Consider the following 27780-nt stretch of genomic DNA (forward strand, 5'->3'; position numbering starts at 1 on the left):
GACTAACTGAAAATATGGTTAAAAGCCAAAGTTTACAATGTTGGAACACAACACCAAGATGTCATCTAAACAATTTATGCATCACTGTTGTAATTTTAATACATGTGTGTCAGCTTATTGGCAAGTGGAAACATTTGTAAAATTGTCTTCAAGTCTCAGGCAATCAAGACAACAACAACAACAACAGATCTCATAAACTTTCCAGTCTTCATACCAGTGGTGAGGAAGTCCAAAAGCAAATAAAAAGAGCACATGTACTTTTTCTTTTCCTCCTTTCACTGGTCTGTGCAGACAAGCAGGTATGTGAGTAGTTCCCAACATGCTCCACTGATTTGTTTAGCTTGATCAAAACCACACCATCACCCCCGCCATTGTGTTCTACCAAGAGGCTCACATTTCTAAAAGACAGTACATCTTAACAGTCATTTAAAGGTATTCATAGCTAGTTAACTTAAAATACAAAGGTTATAAAGACAATAAAAAAGATTACAAGGACATTTTCTGCAAGTGATTCAACCTTCAAAAGCAAACCATACTACCACATGAGTATCAAATAAAGGAAACAAATGTTTAATGTAATTCAATCCAATTTAAAACATCTACACTAACACTTTTTTTTTTTTTTACCAAACAGGAAGTTTAAGAAAGGTTCAAGGCTCTAGGGTACATCATTGTACTGCTTTTCCATCTGCAGTGTTCCCCTTTTTATAAGAAAGAGAAGTTAATTTTCTCTTAATAAGTAGTTCACTTCCAGTGCTCCTTCCTTCCTCTCTTCAATCACTTTGTTTCGTTCCTGCAGCTCCTGCAAAGAAAATCTCTTCACTATGTGGGGGTGTCCTCCATGTGAGGCAACCAGTTTACTGATCCCAGACAGCAAATCTTTCACCTGAGGATAGCTCAAAGCATTCTGGGATTTTATAATGTTTAGCTCATAATAACGGCTCCCGCACTTCCGGACAAGATCCTGCAGAGCTGAATGAGCACCAGCAACATAGTTGTTGATTTTCTGAGGCCTGCACTTGTTGTTGTCGAATTGAACGAACAACACGATGGCATGCTCTGCGAATTCTCGTCCAAAGATCTTCTGGAGGTGTCCGAACATCTCGCACTCTCCCTGGGTGAAGCGTCCCACCTGGAGCACCAGCAGGAAAACATGGGGCCCAGGTACGGCCAGAGCCAGGCAGTCCTTCACAAGCTCTACATTCTCCACCCCGTCTTCGTCCCACAGCTCAGGGGTGTCGACGAGGATGAGCTTCCTCCCTGCTGCGTATACCTCCTTTCTCTCGCAAAATACGGTCGGTAGGGCCGGTTCATGAGTGGATCCGTTAATTGAGTACTGGCTACCTGCTCTCTCTAGGATTACATTCAGAGCAGAAGACTTACCGCTGCCACTGAGACCAAGAAAGATCACAGAGATCTTATTCTTTTCATCATCTGAAAGCCAAAAATGAAATGGAAAATGACTGTTAGAAAACACCTACAGAAAATTAGACCATACAACTCTTATGAAAATGTTGAAAATATGATTACACACTAGCTACAGCCCCAATAATATCTATAACTTGTGGAGGGCCATTTCCCCTGTTGGGGTCTATATCATGTTCTTCTGGTTTTACATGTGTCAAACTGAATTGTAACACTAAAGATTATAACAATATCCATATAAAAATGTAACTCTATCACCCCCTAGGGGCAATTAACATCACTTTTACCTCTTCCAGTAGATGCTGGACGATGTATTCACCACTCTTTGGTGTACAGGGAAGTTATAGGTCTGTATTTTTATTCATCTTGACAACTTTAGTTTTAAAACACCAGAACAAATGGAAATAGCTCTTACCATCAGGGGTACTGATCTGAAGTTGCAACATGGCTCTGTGGCTTCTTACAGCCTCCTCAAGGTTCTCTCTTTTTGCCTCATACTGCTTTTGTTCAGCTCCCTCCTTCTTTCTTTCCTCATCGTGCTTTGCATTCAGCTCCTCCAGCTCCTTGGCTCTTCTCTGCTCCTGTTGTTGAAGTAGCTGCATGAAAGCTTGCTCCTTCTCTTCTGCCTCGCGTACTTTCATTTTCAGCATGTTCATGGCCGAGTCTTCTGTCCTACGTTTCATGGATTCACTTAGCATGCTTTCAGTGTAACCTGTGACGCCATTTTCAGTCATCAGGTAGTCAACCATCTCGAGCAGGGTGTGCAGCCCGCCACCCGGAGCAGAGGACCTAACTCGGCAGTACCTGCCATCACATACATTTATCAAATCTAGCAGGGCGTCATCTAATGTGTCAACAACCTTTCCATCTTCCACAGAGAGGACAATTAAGTATTTTAAAGCCTCAGCTCCAAAGTGGGCCTGAAGGATCCCTGTCAGTCTTTGTTCTCTCATTGTGTAACAGCCACCTTGGATCAGCAACAGAAATGTTCTGATTTCCTCTGTGCAAGACTTGAAACAGCTATCGATTGTCTCACAGATGCTCTCCTCTGTCATGTTTTCCTTTAACTCTGCATAGTGCAAGCTGATCGAACGATCCTCCACAGTCAAATCACAGACTTGGTTTGATCCCACAGATCTAAAACTTAACTTGTGACTTTCATCCTCAGAGCTATCCTGAGCCAGAGATTTCAGAGCAGACCATTCTTCCATCATTGATATGACCACCATCATCTCTCTTATATCTGTTACATTTTCTGTCAAACAAAACAATAACAACTTTTCAGTACACAAACCAACACATCCTTAGGATCTAACGTTTAAAATAATTTGCAACTATTTAGTCAATGATTTGACCTCATAGTAAAAGAAAAATACGATTACTCACTCCTAGCCATGTCTTTTGCAGGTGCTCCAGCAAGTCTGCACTAAGATTCTTGTCAGCTCAAGATAACACCTGAAACTAGACACTCAGGCTCTGAAACAAGCATTATAAAGGAAAAAGGTAAAACAGGTAAAAGGTAAAACAGGATGCTTCTGGATTACAACATGTGGCACTACAAGTTCAACTGTCAAGGAAGTGCATTCCACCGTTCACGCCTGGATGAACATGTATTTTCCTTGTGCTTCACTTTAGGTTTGAGAATACAAAAGAAAAAAAGCATTACTTCAAATAATTTTGGTGCACAAAGCAGTTTTCCATGCTAAACTTTAAAATTCAGTAAAGACTTGATCTTAACACAACAGGCCTAAGATAACGTGCTTCCGCCTAAGATGGAAGCGCGCATAATGTCAGTGTCTGCACAAGGTGAACATTTTAAATGGAACCATTGTGGGAATTTGCAAACACATAATCAGCTTGCCTGATCCGGTTTCCCTTTCCTACTTTAATCATTTACTGCCCTCTGCACCATGGAGCCAGTCTGCAAGACATCCTTGTTTTTGTTTTTTTTAATCTGGATAACAGCTGAATCAGCCACACTGCAGACCGTCAAGAAACATAAGTTTACTTTGGAGTCATGGCATGCCAAATATACTGTGGTTCAACAGCCTGTGAACACTTCATCTCCGATGAATTACTACTAATAAAAATTCCAAGGAAGAAAATCCCCAAGAAACCATTAAATGAGCAGTAATAACACATAGCTATATTATAACACGCCACGTTAGAATAAAGACACACTACAGTATGCAGCTGTTTTCCCCCGTACGTGATCGCAGAAGGATTGCAGCATCACTAGAAGCTGCGTGAAACTGCCAGCTGCTGTCAAAACGGCCCAAAACAAGACCGTACTAAGACGTGACAACGGGGGCATCGTCTGTTAAAACCCGAAAATTTTATTTCTTATAATGGATTGGTGTGTCCGACACGACGCGAAATACTATAAAACTGTGTCGGGAGTAAATCAAATCATAATCTTATATTGTAAAGTTTGCCCGGAAGTACTTATATGCTGGTTTAGTAACCCCCCCAATTATTGAAATCGTTCGCTCCGTTGCTATGCTATCTTCTGTAGACACTCTCCAGGGTGATGGAGAAGAAAATGTAGTTACACGGCCCGATACGGAAAAATACGCAACGCTTTGTCGGTTTTGTGTGAACGGTGACAACAATTACAATGTCAAGTATAAGGAAAGTTAACGGGAAATTCTCTGGAATCAACCCAGCCGTGAGGTGATGTTTGAATCGAGTTGTGTTTTGTTAGAAAATGCTTCACCGTAGCTGCCATGCTAACGTAGCTAACGTTAGACAGAACCACTCTCCGTTACTAGTCGACGTATCAACGCCATTTATCGTTATTAATTTTGACTGAATAGCGTATAGTAATGCCCACATTATCAACGTTTCAAACCAGCTGAAGTTTATATTTTTTATTAATAAAAACATCTGGTCAAGCTGCATAATAGTTTTGCTATCCCCTGCCGGGGATTTCTCATTCAATGCATCCCAGTGGAGGCAGTTTATGTTGTTACAATTTTAACAGCGTAGTAAACGAAGAATTCTAAAATTATCTAAGCGAATCCTATTAAATAAGTTAATGCTTGATACTATTGAGTGTTTTATTAGGTGAACCTGTGTTACAGCTATATTATTTCTAGAGGTAGGACTCACCAGACACCCCACAACACGACAATACTACTCACGGTAGCATATTGTGGCGATTTTTAACGTTTTGCGATATACTGAATATTGCAATAACGTATATTGTAATTTATCACTTTGTTTTTATCTTATTTTATTTTTTATTTTTGCCACAAAATGAGATTATCAAGCATACTGTCAGGAAAGCCACACAACAGTCAGTCTGATATCAGTCTGCAATTAAATGGGCTCAAATTGCCAATTACATGCAACTTCATTAGCTTCCGTAAATTTGGCATAACAAAAGCTCTATCTTTCCAAAAAGAAGAATTACTTTTCTATCTAAAATGCATCATCAATAACCATGAAAGCCATGACTTTGTACTTATTTATGGGTTGTTGTTTTTTATCATGCTTTTCAGTTGCTGTCGTCTGCGTCAAGTTCAGGCTCTGCTCTGTGGAAGTGGCACTGCCATTCCTGATGGCATCCTGTGCTCTCTCGGTATGTTAAGTCAGAAACTTTGATGTGTCAGTTGTTAAGGCTAAAACAAAGTTTGTTAAGCAGAATAGAAAGTGACTTGAATATTTTCTCTGGACACTCCAAAGCCATAAACTTTATTTATTGTATTTTTCTCTATTTTAGGAATTGATAGCAGATATAATGAGGGGTGCACTGAGCTGGCAAAATACTTGTTCTATGGACTATATGAACAAAACCAGGTGAATCTGGAGCATGGCCTTGAGGAATTTCCTGAAGAAATGCTGGATGGTGAGTGTGGGTCTCCATATGCATGTCATATTTTTGTGCATGCTTTAGTTTTTATCAGCGTTGACACATCACTTGTCCTTGTGTCAGATGTAATCCTGCTGATTAAGGTGGACTGTGTTCACCTGTACTGCAACCCACTGAACTACAGTTACCTGTTGCCCTATGTGTCCCACTGGAGAAACCTACACCTGTACTGCATGACAGAAACAGAGGTAAAAATAAATAGATAAATAAGAAGAAGAAGGAGAAAAAAAACTATACCTCTCACTTTATTACAGTTCCTGTTTAGTCGATTAATTAAGAAGTACTTAGGTTTAACAGGTTGCATGTTTAACTCATTGACTGCACAATGATAGCGCATTTATTGTCATCAATGACATAAAGAGGATTTTCCTTTAAAATGTGTTTCTTTGTAGCAGTGTTTGTAATTCTGTTATTCTATTCTAAAGCTTACATTTACTGTCGTTTTTTCCTTCCACTTGCAGTATGAAGATGAAGAAGCAGCAGAAGAATTTAAAATCTCCAGTTTTGTTGCAATGGTGCAGGACTGTTATCACATTGGAGTACCTTACAGCTCGCAAGGTACATGTTTTTACATTTTAATTTCCCCATCATTTACTACTTGTGTCTTTCAAAGAAATTAAAATGTCTTCTTAAACTGTAAGTCATGTTGTTGTGTTAGTTTTATCTACTTCTGAAATGAGACCTCCCAATTAACAAAACCTAGTTAAACTTAGTTTCTGTTAATTTTAGGACAAATCCAGAAGTTCGATATGTTTATGGTGGAAAAATGGCCTCTGCTTCAAGCTTTTGCTCTGGAAGGCATTGGTGGAGGAAGCTTTTTTACCATGAAATACAAGGTAAAGCCTAACAGCAAAAGAAACTACAATATGTAGAAAGTTCTTAGGATCCTATGCTTCTGTTTGTTTGTTTGTTTTATGTATCTCTACTTATGCAGCTAATGGACATGAGTGAGAATCTGTGGCAGGTTTACAACAGACTCGACCCAGTGTCGCTGGATAATCTCCTCACAGAGGTAACAATGAGTTTAATTTTCTGTCAGCTTTACCAAATTTGAAAGTTTCTTGTTACTTTTAGTGGCGAGGCCTACAGTACTTCATCATCTGACATCTGAAGTTTTTTTAAATTGCCAAAAATCCAGTGCCGCTATTAGGAATCTTTTTTTTTGGACTAGCCATTAATATATAAATCATTATTTGGTAACTACAAGTCATAGTAAGCACAGTACTGTGAAATGGTTTAAATCTGTATTTTGCTAGACTTTCTTGTAATTGCTGACGTGGTCTTCAGCAATCATTCAAAGGTTTTTTCTTGACATTGGCTGCTTTTTCACTTTTTCAGTTCAATTAATAACCACCAATTCAATTTCCAATTGTATCTTTAGCCACTTTTTCACTAACAGCCTATCATGGGAACACATAATTTGTGCTGATTTCCATAACTGAATCTACAAAAAATATAAAAAAATAACAGATTGACAAGCAAAAAAAAATTTTTTGATCCAACAAAGTGATTCCTACAGCGCTATTAGCCAAAGACGTATTAACTGGGGACATTGTCACTTACAAAATGCGGATACTGGACAAGTAGAGGACAAAAGAAGAAATGGTAGGTCTAAAAAACTATCTATGGCAAATGAACAGTATTTGAAAGTCATATCAGCAAATACCTGACACAGGACCTGACAGATGAATCCAGTCCTTTAGTTGATCCATCTAGTGTTCACTGAAACCTCATCAGAAATTATCTTGATTGAAGAGTGGCTGTCAAAAACTCATAAAATGTGCAAGACCTAGACTGAAAAACGGTGTCAACAGTTCTTATATGTGATGAGTACAAATGAAATTGTTGGTTAAAATTGTTGTCTATACTGTATGTAGAGCGAGATTGACAACAGTGAGTTTCTACAACTATCTGTAAAAACATCTGGAACCCCTGTCATGGTTTAGCACTGAATGTCAGCCAGTGGTGTTGGGATCTTACCAAAACTGATCATGTTATGAATGCAGAAAAGCACAGGTAGATTTTGATCCGCCATGCATTAACATTTAGAAAGTGTCTAGATGACAGCTTGGTGACAGTTTTATTATTCAGGACGTGAATAATCCTAAGAAAGCATAACTGGGTAGAAAACCACACACTGGAAAATTATCACTCATGTATTGGCCTCCCCAAATTCTGGACCTCAACATTATTGAAGCAGTGGGATCATTTTGACAGAGAAACAGGACAAAAGTCTTTCCTTCAAGAATCCTGAGGACTATTGCTGAAGATTACTTTAGCATATTATAGGAAAGCTTGTTTAAGAGAGTTTATGCTGTTTTGAATAATAAAGCTGGTCATACCAAATATTGACTTTCAAGCTCATTAGAATTCTAGAAACTATGTTTTATTAAATCCCTGCACCTATTTCCCATTTTCCAAGAAAAACAGAGGAATGAGGGACTCCACGGTACTGTATGTAAAGAGATATGTCGTATTACCTGAGTGCTGTTGGTTTTGTTTTAGGACCTGGTCAACTTTGAGAAACAGTGGAATGGCTTCTTCTCGGGCATGGACCTGGAAAGTCATCTTTCTATCTTGGAGCTCTCTGAAGCACAAGCAGGGGAGGTACATTTATGCCTTCATATCCTCACAAAACTAGAATAACTGCTGTGTGATATTTGGAGTAATTTAAATTGTTCTGATTTTTTTCTGGATATACCTTTTCCAAAAAAGAGACATCAACTGCTTTTTTTACACAGTGAAAAGATAAATAATATTAAATATTATTTAATATTGTCATAATAATTAGTCATAATATTGAATGACTAATCAGACTTTGTTGCCAGTTCTGTTGCAAAGAGTAGCAGCTGAAAAAAGATTGTCTGCACAAATGTTATGCAGTTTATAACAAATGCAAAGAGTATTTGCAGACAGCAGGGGGTTTTATCAGTCTAACAGAAGTAGAGTGTACCTGTATGAGCATAAAGTGTATTCTCAACAATCTGCAGGCATTCCGTTCCTATTACCTTCATGGACTGATCTCAAGAAAAATCACAGATAAAAGGTATTCTTTGTATTCACTCGTGTGTAAATATTGAAATGATGTTTATCTGTGGTCTTGTTGGCATGGAATGAAATAAACACACACCTTTTCTCAGTGAAACATTTCTTTATTTCAGTAAATGCCAGCAGCCCTATGTGTTGTTTGGGAAACACTCTGCCTTAGAAGATCTGGAGAACTATTTATTCAACTTTCCCTCAGAGAGTCATCAGGTGCGCAACACAGGGCCTCAAGGTTCTGCAGCCAGACACATGGTGAGGAACAGCAGCATAGTGAAGGATAATAACTTCTCTGGGGTAGAGCAGAGAGCAAGTACGAAGCAGACATTTAAATCATCAATAAATAATATAACCCTACATCTACACCCATTACTATAAAACATTTGGTAATGACTGGACAAATGCCAAAGTGATTATTAGGTTCAAAGACCTCTGTTAAGACTCCACTATTTCAAATGGAGTGGATTTTTTTCCACTTCTAATGAATGTGCTATAAAACAAATTACTCAATTAAAAGAGAAAAAATTAGCTGCAGCACCATCTACTGGGCAGCATTTTGATAAGTCATCTGGAGCACTTAAGTCTGTTAATATGTCCTCCTGTAAATAAGAGATGTAGGTCAGTTTGCAAATTCTGGGTCTCAATATTGTTACTTGTGTTGTTTGTAAAGTGGGAACGTTCTGCTGTTCATGTCATTCATACAAAACACCTTTTACCCCATTAGATTCTCCAGTGTGTGGCTCCCAAAGGACCTCTAGCCTGCGCTCGGACCTATTTCTTTGGGACTACCCACAACCCATATCTTGGTGAAGTTTATTGTGTGACTTTACTTGTGTCTATTCATCTGTTGCATATTTAGAACATCTTATATTTACTTTGTTGTCCTTAGTACTTCAGAGACTGCAATATATGATATATTAACCCATAGTTAAAGCAGTAATAACATTTTCCCCTTGTATTTTTCACAGGAAATCAGAACACAGAGCAAAAGAAGACAGACGTCTTGTAAGTGTTTAATTTTTAATCTTTCATTTCCCTTTAAGCTGTTGGGTGTCAAACGTTTGAGAATATCTAACGAAAACTTTTCTTTTTCTTCAGAGTTTTGTCACAGATTTATTCAGCTGCCATTCAAGCAGTTCTGTCGGGAATCAAATGCTACTCCTGTACCACCAGCGCTACCAAGGTTAGAGAAAAAGTACACAGATTTTAGCATTGGCTTTACAGCATGTACTCTAGCATATACAGTTGTTCACTGTGTAATCCTTTGTAGGCTAAGGATGTGGCTGAGAACACCTTTCTGATGTCATTGGACTCGATGAATTTAAGCCAGTATCGCAGTTTTCTCAGGTAGCAATTGATTACTTTTTTTTTCAATCATCAACTGTGTCAGACCTTGATCAAAGGTTTAAAGTATATGTTATATCCCTTTGCTCTTGTGTTTGCTCTCTACAGGTCCAAATGTGAATTCACCATTCAAGCAGTGAATAAGCAAGGAATGTGGGTGTTATCTGCACGTTCTCAAATTTGCTTGTGGCTTAATATACAAAGATTTGTAGATATACAGAAATACAAACAAAAGGACAAAAACATGAGGAAAATAATAATCAGTAAATAATTTAACATATTTAGTAACTAATAGTCAGCTCTTTACTTCCTTTTTATGTTCTGTCCTAACATAAATCCTTCTTTTGCCAAATTATGCACATACGTATACATGCACATGTACACACATATAGGTTAAGTTGTGGGTGGGAACACCCAATAAAAGCCCTTCTTCCTCATTGTACCTTGCTTTTGGACTTTGCTTCAGTTCATCACTCAGTCTGTTCCACAGCTTTACTCCAAATACAGAGATGCAAAAAAACCCACAAAAATTATTTGAATTTAACTCCCCCTCAAATTGTGTTCTCCATCTCCTTTAAATAACAGTTTTAGAATATTATCAGGAAGTAGGTCAGTGTTATGGATTATCGTTACAGCCCTTTTTTTGCAATATAGATCACGATGATAGTGAACATTTTGAAGTATTGCCCCGAACCTCTGTTTAAGCATTCAAATATGGGGAAGTCAGTGAACAGTGTTTTCATTGTGTTATCTGAAAACTATATCCCAAATTGATGCTTTCTTAAAACTTTTTTTCTTATTTGTTTTCAGGATAATTCCTCTCACTAATGAAGACAGCCGCTACGTAATAAAAACAGTAAGTTAGAGAAGCACATTATAACTTGTTTGATCAAAGGTTTTTGATAAAATTATTTGTGTACACAATGTTCTACATTTGCAATAATTCTATGTTCCTTAAGGCTTCCCTGATTGTCCATGACATCCCAGACCTGCAGTGGGACAGGGGGGAACTGGGATCTGTAGTCTTCTCTGAATCCTTCTTGGAGTCCAGTATCAACATTCAACAGAGAGGTACAGTGCAGATTAGATTTGAATGGATTGCTGATTCAATCTGCAAAGGAAGTTTGATATATATAATTAACATTACAAATCCACTGCAAACATAAAAAGCTGAAAGTCATCTACAGTCATCACAGTAGTACAAAGATATCTTATTTTCCGTGCCATGGGTTGTGTTTGTTGTACATCTTGTGTTTGTCATTCTTTGGCTTGTTTTTTGTTTCCCCACGTTAAACATGTCTGGTTCTTCTCCTGTAGATGGCACTGTGTCCTCAGACAGCTGCTACACCATCTTGACTGCAACAGTGCCTCGCTACGCCTGCTGGCTGGTATGTGTGGTACTGAATGTAGAAATCAGGACCAATATTTGAAGTAATCTGACAGACCTATGCTGAATCTGTGATATAAACATAGCATTTTCTTTGACTTTTGATTTTTTATTGTCATTTTGTTTTCAGATGGAATCTGATGTCAAGCAGTCTGAACAAGCTCAGCAGCTCACTAAGGTAGGTTCCAAAGCCTTTGCTCATAGCACTACAGGTTGCTTGTCTAAGTCCTTCATGTACAACCTGATGATCTACATTATTTGTTTTAAACAGGATGACGATGGTACTTGTTTGGGAAAAGTTCTGACTGCAGCAGATGCTGCATATGTGTTGTCCAGCAGCCACCTCTCAGCTCCTGAAGAAGGTGAGCATTGTTGAAAAACCTGGGAGGAATTTAGCATTTTCTATTTTGATTTTCCTGCAATCATTCAAAATGTGTTTTATTCAAATTTTGATTTCAGGAAAGATCATTTTCTTTTCTGAGGGACTGTTTATCCATTCTCAATATGGAAGCATCACTATTTCCAAGGATCACATCAACAAAGTCAAGTTTTACAATCCGGTATGCATAAAACTACTCGTTTTATCATATGAGAGCTACATTTTTAGCTCTCATATGGTAGTTCATCTTTACACACCTATATATTTCTGTGCAACATCTGTTTAACAGTTAAAATTCAGAGTTTCAGTACCTTCCATGTAAAAGTATGATAAAACATATTATATTGGATTTCTCATTCCTACTTCTTGTGTTTTGTGTGTCGTTTTATCACCAGGACTACAGCACTGTGGCCTCTCTGTTTGTAGAGTATGAGGACAGCTTGCTCTCCCACCTTCCATTCCCTCTCCACAGCTCTGATAGGTGTCTGGTCTTTGCTCTACTTCCAAGGTCTAAGAGCCAGAGGGCCTTCTACTCTAAGGTGAGAGGGGTAAAATCTCATTAGCAAGTTTGTCCATTAAGTTTGTTTGTTTTTTCTGGTGAATTTATCATTTTAATTAATTATTAAGAATATCCAATTAACACTTCTCTTGTTGGCACAAGAATGTCATTATTTATTTGTCTACTATATACTAAAATGTGTTTTAGCCCCCTTTCTCTTTATATTATTCCCATTAAAGCCACAGTTGTACTTTTATAAACCTGTTATCTTATTTTTGTAGGTTTTGTCTGTGTGGAAAAGCTCTGGACTCGCTCTGCAATTCTTGGACCAAGACAACCTGACGTGGAACCAGAAAAATATGTAAGCAAACAGTGCTTGCTTTGCCAGTTTCAGCTATTGTGAAGTATGATCATTTGAGTAGGTAGACAGATAAGTAGATTTGTTTCAGGGTAGACATTCTGTTTTCCTCTTTCAGGCACACCAAGCTGCAGAAGCTGCACGACAGTCAGGAGCCACCAATGGCCAAACGCAGAGGCAGCCTGAAGACTTCATACTGTCAGCTGCCAGGACAGGAAATGTTAGTACACACGTAGCAACAGAGTGCTCCAGAACTGGATCAAACAAGTAGTAAAACCTGATGCTAGGTATTGCTTAATCATGAGTATGCACTCCCAAAATAGCTTTTAAGCCTGTGTTGCACTGTTTCAATCAGTGTTGACCGTCTACACTTCTTAGGTCTGTTATGCTGACACAGAGTATATATGATCAAAGAGCCAAAATAAGAAATGCATTCTTTTCCCCCAGTCTGCATAGCTAGAGCCAAAACATGCATAAAGCACTTATTTTGCATTGTTTTGTTTGTTAGCCCGTATAATTAAAACTCCAGCTGCTTCAAAACTAGAACTGCCAGAATCCCAAAGTCCTCAAAACCACCAGGAGGCGTCATTTTGACCTCGTCCTGCCACAACAGCATTGATGGCAAATAATTAACTTCTTGAAGAAGTTAAGTTGTTAATTATCATCTAATTTCTCAAACTTTAAGTATTAAAGAAGGTTTTTATTTGTTTTATAATCTATTTAGATTGTTTCATTACAGGTTGTAAAGTTAAAATTCAAATTAGAGTAAACTAATAAACATAAAAATAAACTAAGGAACTGAAACTGCTGGATTTCACTCTTTACTTGGACTCTGCTCAGCTCAGTTACAGTTCCCTTGCTCTTCAGAACAGCCAGCAAACCCACCCGGGCACTCAACTTTTACCTAACTACATTCTACTATATATTAATTTACCGATCACATCGAGCAAGCTTTTGCTCGTGTTATAGCAGCTTTCATATTAAAATGTGTGTAAACAGTCGTGTTGCTAGCCAACTCAGTGTGCTGCAGTAGTGGTTTTGGATTAATTTCTATGGGGTCAAAGTAATGTCCTCTGCAGTTCTAGTGATCATATAGTTTTTTACATTTTGAGCCCACAAATCCCAAAATGTTTTAGTTGTTGAATAGAAATGTAACAGAGTTACATGATTTTTAAAATGCCAAGGGTTCAAAATGACCCCATTCGCAGTTCTAGTGTTAAGCATTTGCACCCAAAATAAGCGTCCTGTGCGTTGTTCCATAATACTCACTGTCCATAGTGTTATTTTGTATTATCAGTGTAATTTCAATTGCTGTTTTCTTTAGACAGTAATGGCATGTAAACACAATACAGTAAATGCAATCATAGGTTTGTCTAGGCATGTCGGTCTGTGTCAACCACATTTCTGTTCACTGATTCCTGTATTCTGGCCTGTACCAGGTTTCTTCAGCATTTTGCTCTTAGTAGCATTGGTCAAGAGCCCATTATGTATGACCACCTGGGGATGCTCTTTCCCTCTGCAGAGCTTAGGAATATACCCCCTTGTCAGGGAGACAAGGTGAGTATGTTGTCTTAGGATGCAGTGAATCCTTCTCTCTCTCTCTCCCTCTCTCTTTAAAGATTGTAGACATAGTAAATCATTTTCTGATTGCTTTCTTATCTAGCACCTAGTTTAATTATAATAAAGCTGATTTAATGAATATCTGATGTGGGCTTTTTTAATGTGTGAAAAGGTTGTCATCACCATCATCACTGGACTGCCAGGAAGCCATAAGAAGATACTTTGCAACTTCTCAGTCCAGCTAAACCACAAATGTGAAAGGTACAACATTTCTCAAATAACATAGTAAATACCAGACTTATAACACAACCAAATTTACACAAGTTTTTCAATCATTACACTCACAGGTGGGTGGTTTATGAGCCTGCTCCGGAAAGTTTCTCAGCTTCTCATCTCCAAAAGTATTTGTCCAGCTTCTTGGAGAGCCAAAGAGGTACAAGAGGCAAACCCCGTCTGTTGGTGCTCACACCGGGGTAAGAAAAAATTAGCAGTTAAGACTAATTTGTGCTTTAGACCTAAAGCAGACCAGTCATAAGACTTGTACCTTTTTAATATTAAAGATGTATTCATCTAATATAAAAGAGCTTAGAATATGAAACTATTAAAACATGCAGGATGTTGAGTATAGAATAGATCAATATTGTTTACATTTGTGAATGTTCCTACTTACAGATATACAGATGTTCTAGATGTGGTCCAGGCTGTGCTCTTCCATCCTGACCCAGTTGTTCAGGCATGCTTCACAATTGGTGCAGTTACTGCCTGTGTGAACCCTCTCACCTCCTTTATCGAGCACAGGTACGATTTGAGATATTTCTCTCTGCTATTTTTAAGATATAAAACAATTTTGGATTATAGTAACTAGTGGTAAGTAAATCACCATGACTCTGAAAGTGCAGTCAGCTCAGTTTCACAGCAGTTAAAGTCAATTCATTGATCCAGGTTAACGATGAAAAATTGTATATTACTTTTGTTGTATAGTTTGCCATTCACCTCTCTGTGTGCTTAGTTTCCTGAAACACGTGTGTCCACCATAGATTTTTCTAGCACATGAGCAGATGTGCAATAAAGTAATTTGCTACCAACGAAGATTATTTCTGAAATGACACACATTTCAGTTTGTTGTGCAAAGTTTAAGAGTTTCAGTGAGGTCAAACGCACCAGTATTAAGGGTTTCACTTAGGTATATTTTCAAGCAACATATGGACAGGCCAGATAATTACAGACAGGAGATGCTCATAAATTGTTAAAGTGCTGGAGGTTTCCATGAAAAGGTTACATGACACTTTTAGCTATTAAAACTCAAGGCTGGGTCCCTTTTTACAGAGAGGATCAGCTCTACATTTAATCTCACTCTCCTTTTGTTACAGGCTTTAGATGGAGTTTACAGAGCTTCTCACTGTCATAGATTTACTGAGCAGCTCAACACAATATGGCATACTACTCCGGTTGATAGGCTGTTTTTCCAAAGCAGGCCAAGCTTGACCAAGCCCCTGATGCTTTCATACACACAAGGCCAGTCTAAAGGGTGTAGTCTTTGCATGCTTTGAAAACTTGTGCCATCATCTGTCTTCATCAGAACTTTCATTTAAAAAAATCAATAGACGTTATATAACACATCCTTTGTTAGTTAAGCTATAGTAACTAGATTCTGGGTATTAAACTTGACAAATGTTAACTACACATATAAATTCCATGTACTGGTTAGGAATTAAAGTCATTTTTATGCAAAAAAAAAAAAACATTTTCAGAGGCTGAAAAGTAGTTGCACAAATTTTACTGTTTTAAATACCGTAATTGTTTTTCATCATTATATTCAGGAAAGTCTTGATTTGTTTTACAGCATGCTTTGGGTCATTATCCATTCACTAGAGACTTAATTCCAAAGGCCCATGTTATAATATTGTCTCCACCATGTTTGACACATGATGTGGTATGTTTCCGGTCATGAGCTGTTTCTCTCCTGCTCCACAGTTTTGTCTTCCCATCATTCTGATACAGGTTAATGCTGGTTTCACCTGTCCAAAGAATTTTTCTGTTAAGGGCTTCTTGAGTGTAACCAGTGGTTTGCACCTTTTTATGAATCCACTGTAATTACATTCAGGAAGGCATCTCTGGATCATAGACTTTATCAGTAGCATGTCTGCCTCCTCGTGAGTGTTATTGAGTTGTGAGGTGTTGTGAGGGGTCTGAACCATGTGATGAATTATGTAATCATGGACTTTAGTTGTCTTCTGTTTTCTTTCATGTCTTTTGTTGTTGCTGAGCTGGTCAATGCTTTCGTTCTTTATAAGAATACACCAGATTGTAATTTTGCCATTTTTAAAGTGTTTGTTATGTCTCTTATAGCTTTATTTTTTATTTTAAACCTTATGAGTCTGTCCTCTTGCAAATATCTCTTTGGACCTCGTGCTGAGAGTTGCAGTGAACAGTTACCAGCTACAAGTTCAAAACTGAATCAGTTCCAGATATTTTATTTGTTTCATTTGTCATGAATTAATGAGCGATTAGGCCTCTCATGACCATGAAAGTGCCTGTCAGTCAGTTGTGCACCTAAATCTGAATCTATGAAAATCTGGGACTATATATAAAACTTTGGTAAACCCCTTAAAGTAAATCTTAAAGTCTGTACTTCAGTTAGATGTTGTTTGTGTCCACTGTGGAGATGTGCATGAGCAAAATTCTAAAAATGGTCCATGCTTGTGTCACAAGCTAGGCTTATGAAATATGTCTTGAATTGCATGCATTAATCATGCAGTGATTACCTTTTCAGTTAAACACAGTACCTACTTAGTTCAGGAGTGGAAAATGTGTAATAAGAATTTAGCTAACAATGCAGTTAGCAGTGACTTTTCCAATTGAGGCATCTTCATCAAGCCTCCTGTCCCTGTCTGTTGCCACAGATTGTATGGAGGTCTGTGGACCCCTACTATGGCGCTAATTGGATACGGTTAGCCCAGCTTAGGTCTGACCTGCCTGTCACCCGCTTCAGCATAGCCCTTTAATCCCCCAGATCCACATGTGTGGCCAGCAACCCCCCTCAGCGAAGCTCATCAGTCAGTCATGATCTATTCTTTGTGATGGATGCAGACAGTTCATTACGTCAGGACAGGAAAGATAAATGCCTTTCAAACTGCTGATCCCCAAGCCTGCAGGCTCCCAAAGAAGGGTAGTGGTTGTAAGGAGACTTCAGAAAGTGGTGTATAACACAGATCGATATGAAAACTCCGGATACATTGTTACAATGAATTTTAATTAATTAAATTACAGAAAGATGTTCCATTGGTCCATTGCCAGTCAAAGTCCTGATGTCATACATTATGGCCAAGGCCCACAATGTGGAATTAGTCTGTTTATTGCTGCTCAACGCTGGTATGCATTCATTAGTCAGAAATAGAGCTCTTATTAAGGATGATGTGGTGACACAGGACATGGGCAAAATAAAGAGGGCAGAAAAGTGAATACATTTAAATACACCTCTTGTGTGTTGTTGAGTATGGAACCTATAGTGCAAGCAGTAAGCGTCTCAGTCAAAAATAAAATTTGCATTAGGTAGTTTCTAGAATATGTTTAATATTTAACTATAGTTCTCCTCTCTCATTTCTTCTTGTCATTTTGTTTTTTAGGTTTGCTTTTCCTAAGCTGTTGGAGCAGCTCAGCCAAGGTTAGTCTAGTCTGTTTCACTGCACTTTCATTCACCTGTCCAGCAGCACAGTATGTTTAATGCTGAGGAAGGACCATGTCGATAGATAGTTAGAATTTTCTTTTGTTTGCAGCAAAGCTAGACTCTTCTTTATCGGCCTGTAGCTGCATTATAAATTGTTACAGACCATTTATCAATTAACCAAAGTTTTGTATTGTTTGTACTAGAAAGTGTTGACTTATGAAATATGATGCTCTTTACCTTAGAGTTGCTGACATGTAAGATGCTTTATAATAAATATGGAGGTAAAAACTTTTAGTTCTTAAGCACCATTTATATAAAACGATATGCTCGTTGTGCATCACTTTCTAGCTGACACATCACCACTTAATGGACATAAAAGGCTCTTGTTGCCTAGGTGACAGGTAGTTTTTCCTTCCCAGTGTCACCAAGTGCTTGCTCATAGGGGGTCTTTTGATTGTTGGGGTTTTCTCTGTTTTTTGTAGTATCTTTTCTTTACAACCTAAAGCGCCTTCAGATGAATGCTGTTGTGATTTGGCACTATATAAATAAAACAATTTCATTTAATTAAAGTGTTTTGTAAGTACAACTTAGTGATGGAGGTAAAAATAGCAACAATACTAATACAGATTATTTTGTGACATAGTAAGTTTTAAATAATGTTTTTTAGAGATGTTGTTACATACAGTAGGAGCTATAAAAACGTTTCACACCTCATTGGTGCAAACATTACTGTATGTTTGAGATGGTTTACTTTCCATTTCACATTCTCAAGTGAGAATTTTCACATTTTTGGGTTTACTGTCATCATATTTCCCATCTTTGTTACTGGATCCTAATTTGGGGCAGTGCGGAGGAAAAACATGGAACTGTGAAGGGAAAAAATATGTCGTTCCCTTTTATATCAGTCAGCTCATGTGAGGTGATCAAAATGCATATTCTGCTTTCAGGCAGAAAAAAAGCAGTGGTATGGACAATAAATTAAATGTAGTGTGAAATACGGTATTTCAGCAGGGACAAAACTGAGGAGATTCTGTATTTTTTGGGAAAGTGATCCATTTTCTTGTGGAATTTTCATTCTTTTTTTGTGCCTTGTTGTATGTCAGGTATTGTGAGTACAGTGGTGTTCACTGGGCTGACAGCAGAGAAGAAGCACCCTCTCATGCAGCATGTTCAGCATTTGGTACGCTCTGCCAACCCCACTGCTGCCTTCATACTGGCAGAGAGAGGAGCTGTCACCAGGTAGGCGCCCACAGAATCATGATCAATGCTGCAAACAGTCATTTCACTGCTTTTATCTTTGCCTAAAATATTCACTCTAGGCTACATTTTATTCCACTCTCTGAGTCTATGTTTAAATCTTCTGGGTCAGAGCACGGCTCACTTAACTCCTGAATGTGTAATGAACACTCCCCAATGCATTCTATACTTAATATTTTATCGTTGTGATTGACAGTCTGCTACAGATCAAAGTACTCCTTTGTCACATTTGGTGTTCAAAATGCAAACACTTACAGACCGATTACTGGTACAGTAGAATATTAGATGTTAAATATCTATTTTTTATTATTATTTTTCTCCCTAATTAGGGATGAAGATATGAATCTGATATTGTCTGAGAGCAGCTTCAATGAGCCACAGATGCTGAGAGCCCGTTACGTCCTCTACCCTGGATGGTAAGGCACCCATATGTCCTCCTGTGTCAACACACAACCTCTTGGCTGCTGAATGACAGATTGATTCCTGCTTCGGCTTTCCTCAGTCCTGCCTCCCTGCAGTTTAATTGCTGCTCAGCTACAGTGGTGTGTGTATCGGCAGCTGATTGGCATGAAGCCCCTCAGGGCATCTCGTGTTCTATCACCAGTTGCCTCCTGGCAGCACAGTAACAAGCTGTTGGCCATGCAGTTGCCATATACACAGAGGGGTCTCTTTTCCTTTGGACTATGTCCAGCCAGTCTTCATGCCTCAATGCTCAGCCTAATATGAACTGCTGCTAAATCCTCCTCTCAGATCATACACAGTATCTGGCCAGAGTGTGGCCCGTTTTAATTTGCTCATCTTCAGCCTTTAATTTGTACAGTTTGTGTATATTGGGGTGTGTTTGGGATTCTTCTTAGATGCCCTCATATCAAGGAGCGAGAAATGTTTGTTTTGTTTATACCTGCTGTTAAAAGAATCTGCATTTAGAAATTTGTCTTGCATTTTAGCAGTAAATCACATACACTGGCCTCTTCACTGTGAGCAGCTGGTTGAGTAAACAGCTTTCCAGCCAAAGACAAAATGTAGCACAAACATTTGGCTTGGTCTAGATTTAACTTTCACGTGTTCTTTGTTCCAGGTGCAAAGGGCGCTTCTGCTCTGGTTCTGGGACTCTGGTCCTCACCCAGCAGCGCGTGGCTTTTAACCGGCCCCTAGAGAGGCCTCTATTTGTCACCCACTGTAAAGGTGAGATGGAAAGAAGCCCCCTGCCTCGTGACAGACTCTCTAGATATGAGATGGAAGGATTTGGTTGTGATTACATGAGCTGCCTTCCCTCCGAATATGGAGGTGTTGAAGTAATTATCAGCCGTTGCTTTGAAGTCATCTGTACTTCCAAAGGATGGCTTTAGAGTCTTGTCACAAACTTGCTTTCTAGGAAATTTTCACTTTACATAATTTGCTCGACAATACTAAATGATCAAACTCGCATTGTTTTTCTGCAGCAATCAAGTCATCGCTACGGCCAAGCCCCTTCCAAGGAAATATGTACAATGTTTGGGGAAAAGTCAGATTTTCTGGTAGGATTCACATATTTTTCCCTTTGATTTTACTCTTTATAAAATATATTTGCAATATACTTCTGCTAACTTTTAAAAATTTCAGATCCTACTTTGAAGAACTTGCTTATGAAAAACATGACAAAAAACAAATGTGACTTCTTTCCTTGGGAAATATTTTAATCTACATTTGCATTTCCCAGTTTGGGGAATCATTAGACAAAAGGTTTCTCTCAAGGCAGGAAAGAAGCTCCTGACGGTAGGAATTTTGCTTGGTTGTTGCTCTGGTGTCTGGTGCTTAGAACTCAGCCCATATTCCACTAGTTTGGTTTGCTTCACATAATTTTCTCACTCTTTTTGTTATTTTTTATTTTAAGACGTGTGTAGAGTTGTTGCATGAGGAGAAAGTGCAGGTGCCTGTGAGGAGATGTTCAGCGAGTGTGAATATATTTGTATAGTTGGGAAGATAGAGTATGAAACCAGTGTGGTGTCTGAGACTCCGACTTTCCCTTAATGTATATTTTAGTAGCTGCCTATTGGGTAGTGTATCATTTACATCCATGTAGTTATTTTGTTTGAGTTTTTCGATTTAGCTGATATACATCCAACACATATTGTTGAAGTGGGACGTATTTATCTTGCTTTTATCTGGTTTTGTACACACGGGTTCTGTGAGCCGTTTTGGGAACAGAAGCCCTGTATGGATGTTAAAACATTAACACTCCACCAACAGCATGCTGGTAACATATGAAGCTGCTGTAGCAGGTGTTAGACAAGGTGTGAACTTTACTGAGACTCAAATCTGAGCTGCTTCATCTGTGAAACCTCCAGACTCAGACCAGCTGATGGAAGTGAGCTACAATGCACTGAGTGGGAACCTGAGAATTGTCCCTGAAGACAACAGTGACCCTCTGAGTCAGGGTCCCAAAGAGACCAACACCTCCTGTTTCCTATTCTTTGATGGTGTTGGTCTCACTGAGGATGGACTGAAGGACTGGTTAAGACTGTGCGCCAAGCAGGTAGACACTGAACACTGACACTCATGTATAGCCATGTTATCACACAACATCAGTCAGGTTTTAAAAAAATAACGTGTTGTTTCTTTCTTTGTTTTTTTTTTTACGTTTACAGAAGCAGGCAAAGAAAACTAAGAAGACCAAAAGTACCCTTTCACCACAAGAAATCAAGAGCATCCACGTGAGTCTCCACTTTCTAACATGCTCAGAACTATAGGGACTATAGGTATAATTGATGATAATTGTCATGCAATACATAATATTTCATAAAAGGCTCTAAACAAGCAGAAATACTCAAAGGCAGGAGTACTTTGACACATATGCTGCAGACTGTAGAAACTAAAGATGAAAGCACGCCCTCTTTTTTTTTTGATCTACATACATGCCAGTGTGTTCACGTTTAGATATTTTTTACAGAATTTCATGTTTACCAGTTTTTTGTTTCCAGAACAAAATCATTGCTCATCTTTGGAGTTTGATTTGTTTGAAGTTTCTAAATAAAATCAAAACATTTTACAAATTAGGATGCACTAACCACATCTATGAAATCAAAGGATTATACACACATCTGATAAACAATGAATGCACAAAAATCTCCCAAGGTTACCATTAACATTTGCTGATAGAGACAGTTTTCTAACTGATGTTAAATATGGGTGCCATTGTTCTTTTTTGTGGTCTGTTCTTTATTTATCAGGTTTTGCTAATTCTTAAATATTGGGCTAGATGAGGGACTTGTGGCTTTTATCAATAATCTTGACTGAACCTGATATCGTATGTTTCTGTTTAGATGACCAGACATTTGGAACCTCTTCCACCAGGCTACTTCTACAATGGTTACCAATATGTTGACATCTTTGGAGATAAAACAAACTTCCATCCCAGTATCCTTTTCACAAGGGTTACTGTAAAACTGTATGTCCCTGTCATTAAGGCTTGAGAACAAAAGTCTGAAATAGTCATGAGTCAGTTTGATTTGACTGACTGAGATTTTGACACAGAAGAACAGTGAAAAATACTGAGATGCATCTTTATATACTGCTGTGTGGAGTGCATGTGTTGCAGTTTTCCTTACATTGCTGCTACCCTAGACATGGAGGAATTCATTAAAGAGTATATCGCTGAGGCCAACAAGGAGATAGAGCAATTCAACTGTCAGCTGGAATCGCAGGGACAGCCCGACCTCTTTGAGCCGTGATAGAATCTTCGTGTATGTTCACTCCATCTGTCGTATTTACCTTGTAAGGGAACCACTGTGGGGGGTGAGGGAGGGCAAAGGGGATATGTGCTGAACACTCCACTAGAGCAGTCAGTGTGTGGTCACACATCATGTATCTTCACAAGCCGCTTCTGCTGGAAGTCCTTTCTTATTTACTTTATCATTTTATTTCTTATTTGGAGCCTTCAATCATCAATGAAAAGGTGGTTATGTAATTGTATGGCTGTTTGCCATGCTGTAGACTACGCTAGCATTAGCACTTTGGTGAGTTGGGTTTCATTGTTATGGTAGCTAATTTAGATTAAGACATGTTTGTCAAGAGATGCAATTTGCTCACAGCTGTAGACAAATCAGAACAAGCACCACACAAATCTCCACCTTTAAACCAGTATGATTATACCACTGAGTCTGCAAGCTATGCGACTTTCACAATTGAAGGGAAGGGCCACACACTCCTTGTGCGTTTCTGTTTATCGCAGTTGGCAAATTAATGCCTCTATTTCTGGGCAGGCGTGGATAGCCGTGTGATTCTGGTGGGCTCCCTGGTGGGGTTTCTCAAGAATCGCTCCTCCTCTGTTGTCACCCAATCCATGGTCCACCTGTTAGCTTGTCTGTAAGCCACACAGCAGCAGAGGAAGACTTGATCATTGAGCTGTAAACATTGGACAGCCTGTTGGCAACAGACAACTGATGAATGATGCCATTAATCGCATAGCTATAGACCGTCCCAGTGCTTTATTTTAAGACATGTCAAGGGAATCTTATGAAAGTGCAATTAACCAGATTTCAATTCCAGCAGCAAAGTGTTGTAAAACAGCTGAGGCTGTCATGAAACATATTGAATTACTGGGGTTACCGAGGTCCTCCACAAACTTCATCATAGCCCTGTGTTCTGTTTGTTGTAATGTTAGTTAGTTTACACCAGCACATGATAAACAAAAAGTTTAGACAGCCAGAAGTGGATCATTCATTATGCCACTATTTGCTGAAAATTCACACATCCCCCTGATTCTTTTGAGTGGCAGCATTTGGGGAGGACAGGGAAAATGAAATAAAGTGGGGGAAAATACTGCTTTATTAAATATTGGCTAGATTAGGGTTAACATGAGTAAAGTGATTAGTAAAAGGTATAAGGCTTTGTATCAGTGGTGTGATGTTGCAGAGAACAGTCTTGTTTAAATGAGTTATTCCACTGTTTGCTCTGCGATTGTGTGTCACACTAATGTTTTATGCACGTCTTCCTTTTATCAGGGTTCCTACACAGGTTTGGAAATTCTGTGACCTGTAAGAAAATGTGTTTAATAGGCAGTCATTTCTCTGGGAAAAGCTGCGACAGCTGCATATTTAAAGAGCCACTAATCTATAATATTTATACTGAACAAGTATTTCAGTATAACTGCGTCAAAAAGATATGAAATTTTGAGGTGCAGAATGTGTAGGAACCCTGCTTCAGTATCTGGAGATTCAGTGGCTTTCATTCATTATGGGGTTAGCAGTGTAGTATATTAGTGCAATCCAATACACTAATATGCTTTTAAGAAATACTGCTGCAGCTATAATTGCATGATATATTGCAGTGGCTGCTGTACCAAAAAAATGTCTGTAATCAGTGAGAACTTTGAGATTTACGGATAAGTGAGGAAAAATGTTTCTGTTCAGTCTACGTTTCAAGTCTACAATCAAAATTTTCCTCAAATGGAGGGCACGCTTGCTAGTGAGGTGAACATTTGCTGTTATAATCTCCTTTAAAAACATATTTTTAGATCAGTGGAGACCTCAGTGTGTTATGGGTACCCTTCATAATTCATATTTTGGATAACTGTCTGACGGTGCTTTTTTCCTTTTCAGACAAAAACAGTGTGATTACATCATTAGCAAGTTTTGGGTTTTTTTCCCCAGGTGACCTCTCTGTCTGTGCAGATTTAAGTGATCCAGCACTGCTAGCCCCATCCATCCACTTTGACCTGAACAAGCCATATAGTCTTAGGTGTGCTAGGTGTGGAGCGATCATGCGTAGTTTTAAAATAGCACATAACCTAGCGGTGAAGTACATCTTCTAACATGTGTTGCTCTGACATGTTCCAGATAGCCAGAAAAAAGGGGGGCTCACAAGGAAGGGAGGAGCTCACCCCCAAGTTAGTCATTCCATTAGCTCCTCTCCTGATGTTCTTCTCTTTTATTCTATGAAGAAGTGCAATTGTTCTTTGTCTTTTTATATATTCTACTTACAGTACCCTCAAAAAGCTCTTTAAGGACATAACTGAGGAAACAAATGAGCTGCTAAATTCTCAGTCTCTGATTTTCACTCACTTTCAAGTGCTCACAAAACAAGTCAAGGGTTTGGTGCAACATTAAATGCCGCTTGGAGGGGAGGCAGGGGGGTATTACCTCTGCTTACAAATGACGGACAACAAAATGCACACAGATTACAGTGCTTCTTTTAATGGAGTGGGATAATATATAACTTAAATCCTCTGGTGACAAAATGATAACTATCGTTTAAGCTGGATGTTCTTTTTAGCGTTTCAGAGATGCACTCTAAGCCGTCTGTTTGCAACAACAGTTGCCGTCATTCTGTAGTTATGTAATACTGCAGAGAGTTGCCTTGACTGACAGTGAAATAGTTGTTGGGAATATGTATGGGAGACCATTTTGAAAGCTGCTTTATGTCCAAGAGCAGAGATGTTGTAACCTTAATTGGCTAAGAGATCATAAAGTGGTCCTTAAAGAAGTGAGGGTTATGTAAGATGTTTGTGACTTTTAAATGAAAGCACTACTAACAGTGTACGCTATAATTACTGCTACAAATGTGTCTACACTATTTTGCATGTTTGAGATGTCACGTGAATATACCACGACATATATTCTGACACAATTGCCTTTCACCAAACTGGTACAGCAAAGAGAAAATAATCGCATTTATTTTACATATCTGCTGAGAATTTGAATGACCTCTAAGCAACAAATAGTATTTTTGTAAGACCGTGAATTGAGCATTCAAGGTGCAAAACAAAACATTTCCTTTCGCACAAGCTTCAAAAAGCAAAAGCAGATGCAAATTTTTTGTAGAAAAAACAAACTAACTTGGGAATCTGATAAGTTGTGACACATCAGGTTTCTCAGATCCAGCAGTGCCTTGGCTACAGCTAAGAAAAGCAGAGATTAAAGCTGCATTCAGAACTCCATCCCTCTCCCTTTCACCAGGGGAGGAGGTGTTGTCAGGCGAGGATCTGTCCTTCAGCAGTGTTGGTGAAAGGAATCCATGGAGTCGTTCTTTAAAGCAATGTGTTTTTACTAAGCCAGAGGGTAAAGTAGTCAAGGTCACACACAGGGAGGCCGCTGGCTGGCTCAGGATAATTCAGGTATTCTCACTAACAAACCAAAAATATGGTGTAAAAGGGGCAGGGCACCACAGCAACTCTGATTTATGTTCACACTTACATTTGTTTTGTGTCTTTCGTTCAAGTTCATTTGGTCTTTTAAATGAAACGTACATTTTTGTCTCAGTTCTTTTAAGATCTAGAAAATTTCATTCATATGTTTTTAGGATACGTGCCTAGCACAAGCTGGGATACAAAAATGTAAAGCTTTGCATCAGAGTATGCCCCACCCCTATGAAATAAGCAAAAAGGAGGATTTAGTTTGTGACTAAAGTTGGGTGGTCCCTTCTTTCTTGCACATGGGACCCCCAGAGAGCCCTCCACAAGCCTCTCAGTGTGACTGCTACGTAGCTCTCTGGCAGACTGAGCACTCTGGTGTCTTCATCCTGTATGTGGAGACTAGCTATTTTGTAGCTGAAGTTATAGGACAAAAAAACAAAGTTTGGTGTTAATTGGTTATTTGGGAAGGACGGAAATGTGACGTTCTCATACTGCAGTGTGATAATGCAGTGTTAAAGGTTTTTCTGTTCTTTTCTAGTTTGGCTCCAGTGTTCAAAAAAGGGGCCACCCTCTAAAAGTGGAAGTGGATCTTTTTATGGTGTTTTTGCGCTTATTAGAAAAAATGCAGCTCGCAAATGGATTTTTGACTGACCAAATATTTCTCAGGCCTCGGGGACCGTTGATACTAATTGTTTGAGGCGTTCTGTTCCGAGAAGGTTAAATTTGAGCACATGCTCTTCACTCCTCAGTCCTTACAGACGGCGAGGAGTTCTTTCAGGTGTAGTTATTATTATTTCTGTGCCCGAGGTTACATATTTGCCCTTACAAACTCAAGTTTTAAAGAAAAAGATGGAGGTGAAGTTGTGGTTAATGTCTTGGGTCTGTAGCTACATAGCAACAGGCTGCACGGCCGCATACAAAACGAGGATGTTGTAATTTATGTTAAGGAACAGTTGCGATTCAAGTTGGCAAACATTTGATTTCATGATGGCAGAATTAGATCTCAGCAAAGGGCTCAATCTTTTTCTTCCCTATACAGGCCGTCCAAAGCGAAAGGGGGAAAAAATAACTTTGTATTGTGATGGGAAGCAAAAAACAACTTTAAAAGTGCCAAACTGACTTCCACGTCTTGTTTTAAGAGTGTTCACGGAAAGTGAGCAAAAACAAATTGCATTTGCACAAAACTACTGTAACTTCTGTTTTTCTTCCTGTGACTGATGCTTTTATTAACTAATTGTTGTATTTATTGCACCACGTAATACATTAAATATTTATAAGTTTAATGAGTTTGTTGTCTTTATCATTTCATTCAACATGTAGGAATTTAACCTTCTAGGACCTGGCGTCCACCTATGTGGACATCACATTTTGGGTTGTTTAGACCACAATACTAAATTTTTCTCTACAAGGGCCTGATATCCTCTTCTCCGAAACTACATCAGGTAAAAAGATAGTTCTTTGTTTTTACATTCATCAGGTCCCAAATAGCAAAAAAATAAAAATGCATGCCATGAAAGAGTTCAGGTCTTAGGAGGTTGAAGGTCTGAGTTACGTCGCACACTTATGTGTGATGGACTTGAGAAATGACGGCTGGAATAGCACAGAGAGAACAAGAGGAATCCTGCCCCACAGATCCCTTTATTTCCTCATGCTGTGTGAAGATAGTCTGTGTGTCCTTGTATTGTTGCCAGGCAGATACATTCGTTCACATGGCTAACCTCTGACATCAGTGTTTCCTCGCCTCTCTTCTGCCACCACTGTGCCGCCAGTTTCTCCCCAGCGACTCAAGGCAAGACTACCCGCCCAGATACACTTAGCACACTCAAAACACGCTCTAGCCATATCTCTTCCACCATTAGTTGCTCTTTTTTTCCTCC

General features: G+C 38.8%; 2 protein-coding genes across 6 annotated transcripts; one reads left to right on the plus strand and one right to left on the minus strand.

Moving 5' to 3' along the window:
• Window positions 1-289: 289 nt before the first annotated feature.
• On the minus strand, window positions 290-2900 carry LOC147306443 (uncharacterized). Its single transcript, XM_086275645.1, has 3 exons — window positions 2812-2900; window positions 1841-2680; window positions 290-1434 (listed from the first exon to the last, which is right to left on the minus strand). Exons 1-3 carry the CDS (start codon window positions 2819-2821, stop codon window positions 722-724), a joined length of 1563 nt encoding a protein of 520 aa, XP_086131771.1. The 5' UTR covers window positions 2822-2900; the 3' UTR covers window positions 290-721.
• Window positions 2901-3905: 1005 nt separating this feature from the next.
• dnaaf9 (dynein axonemal assembly factor 9) lies at window positions 3906-27613 on the plus strand. Of its 5 annotated transcripts, none has more exons than XR_015126345.1 (39): window positions 3906-4098; window positions 4929-5008; window positions 5150-5275; window positions 5363-5487; window positions 5761-5857; window positions 6029-6135; window positions 6234-6311; window positions 7805-7906; window positions 8290-8345; window positions 8461-8596; window positions 9066-9147; window positions 9310-9346; window positions 9440-9524; window positions 9612-9688; window positions 9794-9838; window positions 10496-10541; window positions 10645-10756; window positions 11003-11073; window positions 11203-11250; window positions 11344-11434; window positions 11532-11632; window positions 11847-11990; window positions 12232-12311; window positions 12427-12528; window positions 13748-13865; window positions 14041-14129; window positions 14216-14341; window positions 14541-14666; window positions 17495-17532; window positions 18639-18774; window positions 19122-19208; window positions 19871-19977; window positions 20235-20309; window positions 21120-21307; window positions 21420-21485; window positions 22095-22188; window positions 22396-22514; window positions 24609-24658; window positions 27595-27613. XR_015126345.1 is itself a non-coding variant. In XM_086274220.1 (38 exons), the coding sequence occupies exons 1-37, from the start codon at window positions 4043-4045 to the stop codon at window positions 22500-22502; spliced, it is 3441 nt and encodes a 1146-aa protein (XP_086130346.1). In that variant the 5' UTR covers window positions 3906-4042; the 3' UTR covers window positions 22503-22545; window positions 24609-27186. The 5 variants fall into 5 exon arrangements, 3 of the variants coding, with proteins under 3 accessions (XP_086130346.1, XP_086130347.1, XP_086130345.1); XR_015126346.1 differs by having other exon boundaries at window positions 24613-24658; window positions 27595-27612; XM_086274220.1 differs by lacking the exon at window positions 27595-27613 and having other exon boundaries at window positions 22396-22545; window positions 24609-27186.
• The last annotated feature ends 167 nt before the right edge of the window (window positions 27614-27780 follow it).

The sequence above is a fragment of the Aulonocara sp. 'chitande type north' Nkhata Bay genome, linkage group LG19 (genome assembly GCF_057382095.1).
Source record: "Aulonocara sp. 'chitande type north' Nkhata Bay isolate Kocher_YH1m ecotype deep benthic linkage group LG19, A_spYH_male_GT1.1, whole genome shotgun sequence".
In the NCBI taxonomy this organism is placed as follows: domain Eukaryota; kingdom Metazoa; phylum Chordata; class Actinopteri; order Cichliformes; family Cichlidae; genus Aulonocara; species Aulonocara sp. 'chitande type north' Nkhata Bay.

Coding starts and splice junctions, on each gene's coding strand:
- LOC147306443 (XM_086275645.1), bottom strand. Junction 1,435..1,840: donor TCAGATCAGTACCCCTGATG/GTAAGAGCTATT, acceptor TTTGGCTTTCAG/ATGATGAAAAGAATAAGATC.
- dnaaf9 (XM_086274220.1), top strand. CDS start 4,043: ATGTCAAGTATAAGGAAAGTTAACGGGAAATTCTCTGGAATCAACCCA. Junction 9,347..9,439: donor CAAAAGAAGACAGACGTCTT/GTAAGTGTTTAA, acceptor CTTTTTCTTCAG/AGTTTTGTCACAGATTTATT. Junction 17,533..18,638: donor GTTGGAGCAGCTCAGCCAAG/GTTAGTCTAGTC, acceptor GTTGTATGTCAG/GTATTGTGAGTACAGTGGTG.